This window comes from Eretmochelys imbricata, chromosome 23 (assembly GCF_965152235.1).
Source record: "Eretmochelys imbricata isolate rEreImb1 chromosome 23, rEreImb1.hap1, whole genome shotgun sequence".
Classification (NCBI taxonomy): Eukaryota; Metazoa; Chordata; order Testudines; family Cheloniidae; genus Eretmochelys; species Eretmochelys imbricata.
In genome coordinates this window covers 16,009,435-16,018,852 of record NC_135594.1, presented here as the reverse complement: position 1 = coordinate 16,018,852, position 9,418 = coordinate 16,009,435, and the positions used below count along the sequence as shown (strand labels likewise).

The following is a 9,418-nucleotide window of genomic DNA, read 5'->3' as shown; positions in this document are numbered from 1 at the left end:
CTTGTTTTCAAAAGCTGGGGGTGAGCCCTGGGGTGTAGGTCATGACTTCACAGCCCCCTGTGCTCCAGGCCTGCCCCTGGCAGGGATGGGAGGGTGAGAGTGACACAGCCATACCAACCCCACACAGAGCCCTCACAAGGGCCCCCCCCACCCATGCTCCAGGCAGGGATGGGGGAGGGTGAATGAGAGTGACACAGAGGCCCCCACCCCAGTGTTAATTGCTCATCAGTAAGGGGCCCAGCCCTTGCAGCCTGAGAGGGACAGGTGGGTACTGCTCACATGCCCCTGCAGTTGTGTAGCTGTGGCCCAGGCTCCCCCCCAGAGCTGGGTACGTTTCAGCCCCAGCCAAGCTGTGTTATGGGCTGCTGTGTCCCCCCTGCCCTGGGCCAGAAGTGGCTGCATTACACAGCACATGCCCTTGCAGAGCCTGGCCCAGGCTGCAGGCCCATACTGCTGCCAGGAGCAGGAATCCACAGCCCCCCTTCCCTGCCATAGGCAGCAGCCTGCTCCCTTGGGCCAGGGGCCAACCCTGGGGCACCTGCCCCAGGAAGCAGCAAGAGGGGGACAGGTGGCAGCCTAGGGCAGGGCCACAGAGCCCCAGGGAACTGGCAGACAGTTGAGGTGACGTGAGCGTTGCCCCCCTCCAGCTGATGGCAGGGGATAGAACTGATTCAGGCTGGTGTGACCCCAGCAGAGCACAAGGGGGTAGAGGTGGTTGAGGGAGGAGATGGGGAGCCCAGGGCTGGCACAGAACTATGAGGGGAGGGGAACCCCCCCACAAACAGGCAGAGCCCCCCATACTAAACATTGCTACAAATTTATTACAGAGCTGTCTGTCTTTCAAGTACAGTTGAAAATAACCAACATCCCCGGGAGTACAGAGCGGACGGGCGCCCGCAGCACCCCCCGTGTGGCACTTGCTAGTGCGGAGGGCCCGGGACCCGAGGGGGGTGGGGGAGCCAGGTGCCCTCCACGGGCAAAGCGGCCCGCAGCGCCTCTGCATAAAAATATAGAGTTCTCTGGGGGGCCCCCCCCGCTTGGCAAGAGATAAATAGGAGGAAGAAATCTGTACAGCAGGGGGCAGCACCCACTCCCCCACCCTGGGGCACCATGCTGTGATCCAGCCCTCCCATGGCCAATGGGAGGCACAGTAGAGGACTGACACCTGCAGCACTGAGCCCCCCAGCAAGGGGCTGCGGGTCACAAGGGGCAGGGCAGCCCTGTGATTTCGGGCTCCAATTGAGTGGGGGGACTGGAAGAGCTGGGGCAGAGCTGCCAGGAGGCAGTGGAGCTGCCATGGGGTAGCCCCCCCTCCCAAACCATTCCAGGAGAGAGGCTGGGGGCCCCCCCAGGGGTGGGATTGAGGGGGCTGTGCCACGAACCCCCCCCAAACAGCTGTGGGAGGCTCCAGCAGCCAGAGGAGATGGGCAGCTCTGCCCAAGGAGCCATGGGGCTGTGATGAGGGGCCCTGAGCCCCCGCCCCCTCAAGTGTGAGGGGGTCAGAGGGAGGGCCTGGTGGGAGCAGGGGGAGTTACAGCAGCTGGCAGGAGGTCTTCTTGCGCCCGCGCTTGGCCTGCAGGGCAGCCCGTGTGGCCATCTCAAAGACCTCGCGCACCCCGTCCTTTGTCTTGGCCGAGCACTCGAGGTACCCGAAGGCGCTGATCCGATTGGCCATGTCCCGGCCCTCCTCCGGCTTCACCGGCTCCTGCAGGGGCAGCAAAAGTGGTCAGCGCCAAGGGTCTCCCCAATCCTGGGGGCAGTGGGGTCTGGGAGCCAGGACTCCTGGGTTCCATCCCCTGCTGGAGTGGGGTCTGGCAGGTAAGAGCAGGGCTGAGAGCCCCGTACAGCCAGCCCAAGCAGCAGCACTGTCCTGGGATCTAAAGGGTTAATCAGGGAGGAGCGATCCATCTCAGAAGGAGGCACTTTCCTTCAGGGTGGGGGCAACCCAGGGTGCCCAGGACAGACAGCAGGGGGCACTCTCCCTGGGCGGTGGAGCCCCAGGGTCCCCAGGACAGAGAGCGGGGAGGTGCTCTCCTTCAGGACGGGGGCTTACCTGCTTCATCTTGGCCAGCTCCCGGCGCGTGTGCTCGTCATTGCGCAGGTCCTTCTTGTTGCCCACCAGGATGATGGGCACGTTGGGACAGAAATGCTTCACCTCCGGGGTCCACTTCTCCGGGATGTTTTCTGCACAGGGGGAAGGATCAGCATCAGGGCACCCAGATCATGCCCAGCTCCCCCAGGCCTGTGCTGGCAGCATGGACCCTTGGGCTCTACCCTGGCACTGGAAGGGCGTGGGGGCTAGTGGTTAGAGCAGGTGGGCTGAGAGCCAGGACTCCTGATTCTGTCCCATGCACTGGGAAGGGCGTGGGGGCTAGTGGTTAGAGCAGGTGGGCTGAGAGCCAGGACTCCTGATTCTGTCCCATGCACTGGGAAGGGCATGGGGGCTAGTGGTTAGAGCAGGATCCAGTACCATGAGCCTCTTGGCCAGACATGCCAGCTCAGGGCCTGTAGCCAACTCGAGCTGCTGTGTGACCTGGCGACTACAGGGGCCTGAGCCACAGTTCACCTGGGCACCCTCTGCCCAGTATTGAGATCCTGGCTCTGGCCGCGGCCACAGGGTCACGGGGACCCGGCTGGATCTCCCCAGCGCCCTCTGGCCCAGGGGGCACCCTCTGCCCAGTATTGAGATCCTGGCTCTGGCCGCGGCCACAGGGTCACGGGGACCCGGCTGGATCTCCCCAGCGCCCTCTGGCCCAGGGGGCACCCGGCTGCCCAGCACTCACCCAAGCTGTCAGGGCTGTCGATGGAGAAGCACATGAGGATGACGTCCGTGTCAGGGTAGGACAGGGGTCTCAGGCGGTCGTAGTCCTCCTGGCCAGCTGTGTCCCACAGCGCAAGCTCCACCTGCATGAGACAAGGGTGGCAATGGGTAGCTGCCCTCCCGGGCGCTGCTGTTGGGGCAGACGGACACAGGCCATCCCAGGTTCCAGTTCCCACTAGAAAGTCACTGGCTTGGGGTGGCCAGACCCGGTCAGGGTTCCTGAGCTGACTGTTCCTCACCACTCCCGGGCACCCAGTTTTGTCTCAGGCCTCCAGCCATCACCATGGAGGGCAGGAGCTCCAGACAGGGCCTGGGCTGCAGACGCCGGCAATCCACAGTCATCAGTTCAGCACCTGCCGGCCTGTTCTCTCAGGGCATTGAGAACGCTACTGGGCCCCAGCCAGCTCCCTCCAGCAAAGTACTGTTTGTTCAGAACAGAAGTGAGCCAGAGAGACCAGATTTTCCCACAGCTCAGATGCAGGGCTGCCTTGGCATCTCCCACCTGGGGACCCTGCCAGGGGCGGAGTACTCACCCTGGGCCTCCCCCCAGGTCAGACACTCCACACACCCTCAAGGCCTGTGTAGTCCAGGTTCTTTGGGACCGATCACTAGCCTGCCCATTGAGATACACATGGATTTCAAAGGCCACTTCTCTACTCTAACTACTGTGTGTGTCCACAGCCTGCCTCCCCCACTGCTTCATAAGCACCGCATCTGTCCCAGCCCCGAGCCGGGCTGCTGGGCAGACAGCCAGGCTCCAGTAACAGCTGGGGGCATGGTAAAGATAGTGTCTCCCTACCCCCAGCGAAGCTCCCAGGGATGGCAACAAGTGGCCTGCCCAGAGACTAAGGCCCCCGTGCACCACCTCAGCATTGTCAGTTTGTTCAGACCCACCCAGAGGGAAGACACTCCCTGCTGCGGTTCATCCCCTGGCCCATCGGTGTCAGTGAGCAGCACAGGGAAGGGGCGGTGGATATTCAGAGTTAACAACCCTGGGGAAGTTAACTGCAGCGCAGCACTTGCAGGCGGGCACATCAAAGCTAGACAGTTCTCCCCCAGCACAGCCACTTCCTGTTAACTCCGGAGGGTGCAGGGTGCCATTGCCTCCTCATCCGCGGCTGGTCCAAAGCCAGTCTCCCCTCCCACCCTCCTCAGGACAGACCCCAAGCTCTCCTCCCTGTGGAGGGAGGCAAGGGTAACAGCCCGCCCCAGCCAGTGTGGTGGCATGGTACCTGTTTGCTGTCCACCTCGATGTCAGCCACGTAGTTCTCGAAGACTGTGGGGACGTAGACCTCCGGGAACTGATCCTTGCTGAAGACGATGAGGAGGCAGGTCTTGCCACAGGCGCCATCTCCCACGATAACCAGTTTCTTCCGTATGGCAGCCATCTCTGGCCCGGGGGAGAGGGGACTCCCGTTACAGGGGCACCACTGCGGCAAGCTAGACCCCAGCCTGCTGGAGGCAGACTCCATGGAGGGGAATCTGCTAGGCAGGCACAAGGCCTGGATGTCCCCCCAGGCTCTGACAGCTGGAACAAGGAAGCCAGTGCCATGTGGGGTGCTCTATGGGGCATGTGAGCTAGCCCAGGGAAATGCCAGAGAAAGTGATCGGGGAAGGGAACTGAGTGATGTAGACAAGCCCAGAGCCCCCCACTTATACCCTAGACTTTCCAGCCTCAGTCAAGCCTCTCCCCTGCCCCTCCCTGGAAACCCAGGGCATGGGCCAGACTAGACTCCAGGCTCCGCAGGGATGACTGAAAAAGCAAGGCCTGCTCCCCTAGCTCACAGAGCAAAGCTGGCCTGTATGAATTCCCAGCCTCAGGCTGCACAGAGGTCTGGGTTCGACCCCTGCCTCTGCCATGCTCCGTGTGACCCCTGAGCCAGAACCCAAAGGAAGCTGGCACCTAGCCCCATTTTAGGCAGCTGAGGAGCCTTGCCCTGGTGACTCAGTTTCTCCAGTTACTCTCCTACCCTTTGATTAAGATGTCAGCTCTCTGGGCTGGGGCCTGTGGCAGAACAATGCCCCCCTCCCACCCTGACCTGCTGGGGCCTACGCAGTGCAGCCATGAGACACAGAAGGGGAGGTCGGGGATAGAACTCCAGAGACCCAGGGTCTATTCCTGCCTGCCACAGGGTGACCACATGCAAGTCACTGACTCTGTGCCTCAATTTCCCCATCTATAGATATGGGAGACTCCCTGGCAAAGCCCTTTGAGATCTGCTGCTGAATAGCGCTAGGTACTGCTGTGACTATTTAATGACACTGTTCCGCCAGCAACTTGCTGATTGCTGTCCCACTCACCCTGGAGCGGCTGGGGTTAACCCTCCCCGAAGCAGTCAGACTGCCACCACAGATGGGACCCAGCACTCCAATGAAGCTATATTCCACTCTCCACTTGCAGAGTCCTGGCGGTAGGGATTGAGGTCCAAGCCAGCTTTGCTGGGGCCGAGGTCCTAGCAGCTTTGCTAAGCGGGGTGGCTGGCTTCCTAAGGCCAGGCTGTCTCACGCCAAACCCTGGCTTTGTGTGTTTTTAAGAGGGGAGGGGCCCAGCAGCCGGGTGATTCACCACTTTGGCCACTGGGCTGCAACAGGAAGTTTCAGAGGCAGGCAAGTTACACCCACATGTGGCGCGTGAATGGCATTCCCAGGATCACCCACCCGCACTTGGAAAAAGTTAGACTAGCAATTTCCAGCAGCCATGGAATTAACCAACCTGCCCCGCTGACACTGACTGCTCTGAGGGTGGGGGGGGGGCAGGGAAAGGGGGGCTTTCAGGACTTAAGTGATCAGGAAGCAGGAACATGAGAACAGCCATACTATACCAACGGTCCAGCAAACCCAGTGTCCTGTCTCTGACAATACCCGAGCTTCAGAGGGAATGAACAGAACAGGGCAGTTATCGAGTGACCCATCCCAGTAGCCAGCCCCAGCGTCTGGCAGTCAGAGAATTAGGGACACCCGGAGCATGGGACTGCATCCCTGACTCCTACCCTCCAGGAACTTCTCTTGTTCTCTTTTGAACCCAGTGTTCACAACAGCCCCTGGCAGCAAGTCCCCCACCCAGGGTGACTGTGCTGGGTGAGGTGCTTCCTTCTGTCTGCTTCAAACCTGTTGCCTACATTCAAAGGGCAAAACGTAAACCCTCTGCCACAGGGGAAGGTCTGAACAGGAGTACCACCATGGGCTGCCAGGGGACCCTTGCTATGTGCATTAAACTGAGCTAGCAGGGAGCAAATCCTGTCAGCAGCTGGTAAATCCCAAACTAAAGAGATTCAGGTTTCTAGGCCTCAGTGGGGAGGAGACAGGGCAATTTTTACAGGGCAGAAGGAGCTGGAAGCATCAAGACCAACAGGGTTTAAATCCTCACCATATCTGAGCACACTCATCTCATTGTACAGGGATGGAAACTGAGGCACAGAACGGCACAAAGGAGTTAGCAGCAGAGCTGGGATTAGACCCAGGTCCTAGGCTCCTACCCCAACCCCTATCTACTCCTAGTCTCAGATCACCCAGCAGTACACCAGAGTCCAGGGCACAAATGCAAGACCACCACAGCACAGATAATCTCAGAGGCCAATTCACCCCCAAACCTGGCTAGAGCAGCCAAACAGTAGACTCAACACCTGCAGAGTTTGCTCCTGCCAGGAGAGCAGTGAACCTGGCGGGGGGGGGGGGGGGCTGAGGGGGGCGCATGTGTCAGCAGATCTGAGCCAGCCCAGAGAACAGAGCTGAGCACAGGCTGGCTCCGCACAGAAGTCTAACAGAACACTCAAGTTTCTCAAGGCCGATGGTCCTGAGGTTTGGTAAACTCATGGGTCAGCCATGGGGGTTCAGCACCCAGCCTGGAGGGGCAATCAACAAAGGGCTACAAGAACAGGTGTATAACCAGAAGGGGGCTCTCCCAGGTCACCAGGGAGCACCTCCCACCTCGGCACAGGAGCTGTCTCTTTGTGCACACCAGGAAGTGAAGGGCCAGGAGGGTGAGGCTGCAGGGGCTAAAGGAAAGAGCCTAGGTGTGAACGGACAGCCAGATGAAGTCGAGACCTCCCCTCAGATTCAACAAGGATGGGCCTGCCTACCCCATGGAAGCCTTCCCTCAGGCCAGCTGCCTAGAGGCGCCTGCTAGTGAGCTGCTCAAACAGCAGCTGTAGGTGGGGGTTTGGGTACAGGGTGTCCACGGCTGCCCCACCCCAGGCACCAGAGAGAACGATCACATGACTGGGATCCTCCCCACAACCCAGAGGCCAGCACCTGCCCCCCAAACTCCAGAACTGGGGTGCCCCAGCCACCGGGCCAGCCAAGATTCTCCCCACACCCTGGACTGGAGACCCAGGGGAAACAGGCCTGCTCCCCTGCCCCCAACAAAGCAAACACCCACCCCCCGCCCCCTTGGCCTCACCAGTACAGGCCAAACATCCTCCCTCCCCACCTCTGCCCCAGGCAAAGGCTTGACCCCCCCCCCATATAGACACCCCCCCGGCCCCAGTAGTACAGGCCAAACATCCTCCCTCCCCACCTCTGCCCCAGGCAAAGGCTTGACCCCCCCCCCCATATAGACACCCCCCCGGCCCCAGTAGTACAGGCCAAACATCCTCCCTCCCCACCTCTGCCCCAGGCAAAGGCTTGACCCCCCCCATATAGACACCCCCGGCGCCCGAGCCCCCCCACCGGCCCCCGCGCCCCTCCCATATAGACCCCCCCGCCACCAACTCATCCACAGGCTCCCTCCCAAATAAACACACCCCCCCCCCGGCCCAGCGCCCGCCCCGAGGCGCAGCAGCCCCTCCCCCACGCCGAGCTCACCCCCGCCGCAGCCTCTGCCACATGGACCCGCCCCCCCGGCCCGGAAGGGAGGTGGCTCGCGCTCCCCCCTCCCCACAGCCCAGTCGGCCGCGCATGCGCAGAGAAACTTCCAGACCGCACCCAGGGTTCTATTCCCCCCCGCGCCCGGCGCCGCGCGCCGACCCCTCCAGGGCCACGCCCCCTCCCACAGCTCCCAACCAATCAGCTACCGCTTCCTCCCGCAAGCCAAGCGGCCCCGGGGCGCGTGACCCTCCCCCCACACACATACACACAGACAAACCAACCCCCCAAGCCGCCCGCGAGCGGCGCATGCGCAGAAGGACCCCCACCCTCCTCAACCGCCGCCCCGCTCCCCAGCGCCGCGCCCAGCCGGCCACGGAGCGCCGCGGTTCCCGCGCAACCCGACCCCACTCACTGCGGGCTCTCTCGGCCACCTCCACTGCCGGCTGAGCCGCCGCCCGGACGCTCCAACCACCTCCTCACGATAGTCCCACCCACCCAGCGTGATGGACGGCCCACACCGACCAATAGCAGAGGCCTTAAGTACCCGCCATCGCCAATCCCCGGCGGTGGGCAGGGCTGACACGCCTCGAAGCCCCGCCCGTTGCATGATGGACAAGCGAGCCCAACCAATGGAAAGGGAGAGCACCCAAGATCCAGCCAATCCCCGCGGAGGGCGGGGCTGGAGGTGGCTTTCAGCCCCGCATTTTTGATTGACAACTACGGCCTCCCAATCGCACCACACGAAGGGACCAAACGAAGTTTGCCCGCCCACACTCTGACAAACGGCGAAGAGGACCAATAAGAGTGTGTCATTTTATAGTTAACCCAATCATCATTCGAGGGAGGGGCAATGAATTCACAAGCCTCCGCCTCAGAGCTAGATTGACAGGCGAAGAGACCAATGAGACAGAGTTAGGCCAGCAAGCCATCCAATTGCTGTCGGAGGGCCCGGTTGGCGGTCCCCCCAAGGCCTGAGACTCACCGCGCAGCGGCCAACGGGCGGGCGGGAGGCATTTTCCTCGCCAATCCCGCCGCAGAGCGGGGCTCCCGACGCTCAAAATAGCGCCAATCACTTTGACTGACAGCACAAAATAACCAATAGGGACAGCGGCCCAGCCATGACAGCCCCGCCCCCCACGCCTGATCCCGCCCACAGGCCGGCGCCCCCCGAGCCCCGCCCAAGCCCGCGACTGACACGTGGAGCGGGCCAATGGCCGCGCTTCCCGCCAGATCGGGACACATGGAACGCTGTGGAACACGTTGCCTCCGGCGGCGGCGGCGACGGGCTCCACGTCAATGAGACCCCTCCCCCCCCCAGTAACCACGCCCCTTGCACCCCCCTTGGGTAACCCCTCCCGCACCCCAGGAACCCCCCACCAACCCCTCCCCCACTACAGGAACACGGCCCCCAGCAGCCCCCCTTCAGGAGCCCCTCCCCCCACCAACCCCTCCCCCACTACAGGAACACGGCCCCCAGCAGCCCCCCTTCAGGAGCCCCTCCCCCCACCAACCCCTCCCCCACTACAGGAACACGGCCCCCAGCACCCCCCCTTCAGGAGCCCTCCCACCCAGGAGCACCACCCCCTTGGGTAACCCCCCCCACCCCCAGCTGGGAGAGCCGGCCGAGGGGAAATCCCAGCCCCGCCCGGCAGACGGGCACCTGGGACGACGCCATCAGGCCGCAGCTGCGCCCCGCCCGCTCCAGCGCCCGGCTCCCCTGCCGAGTCACAGGCGCGGCCACGAGGACGACACGCCGGGCGCCCGTCAGCCACCCCCGCGGGCGAGCACCGC

General features: G+C 62.6%; 1 protein-coding gene across 2 annotated transcripts; it reads right to left on the bottom strand.

Annotated features, from left to right (window-relative positions):
• Positions 1-801: 801 nt before the first annotated feature.
• On the bottom strand, positions 802-8,195 carry LOC144279168 (transforming protein RhoA-like). 2 transcript variants are annotated; one of them, XM_077840645.1, is made up of 5 exons: positions 8,040-8,195; positions 4,054-4,211; positions 2,784-2,904; positions 2,054-2,184; positions 802-1,705 (listed from the first exon to the last, which is right to left on the bottom strand). In XM_077840645.1, exons 2-5 carry the CDS (start codon positions 4,207-4,209, stop codon positions 1,532-1,534), a joined length of 582 nt encoding a protein of 193 aa, XP_077696771.1. In that variant the 5' UTR covers positions 4,210-4,211; positions 8,040-8,195; the 3' UTR covers positions 802-1,531. The 2 variants fall into 2 exon arrangements, with proteins under 2 accessions (XP_077696771.1, XP_077696772.1); XM_077840646.1 differs by lacking the exon at positions 8,040-8,195 and adding an exon at positions 7,625-7,679.
• Positions 8,196-9,418: the final 1,223 nt, after the last annotated feature.

What these genes read in the sequence shown, in the direction of transcription:
- LOC144279168 (XM_077840645.1), bottom strand. Translation starts at nt 4,209, where the DNA reads ATGGCTGCCATACGGAAGAAACTGGTTATCGTGGGAGATGGCGCCTGT. An exon ending in TCGAGGTGGACAGCAAACAG is followed by an intron (nt 2,905 to 4,053) that starts GTACCATGCCAC and finishes TGTCTCATGCAG; the next exon opens with GTGGAGCTTGCGCTGTGGGA. An exon ending in AGCTGGCCAAGATGAAGCAG is followed by an intron (nt 1,706 to 2,053) that starts GTAAGCCCCCGT and finishes CTGCCCCTGCAG; the next exon opens with GAGCCGGTGAAGCCGGAGGA.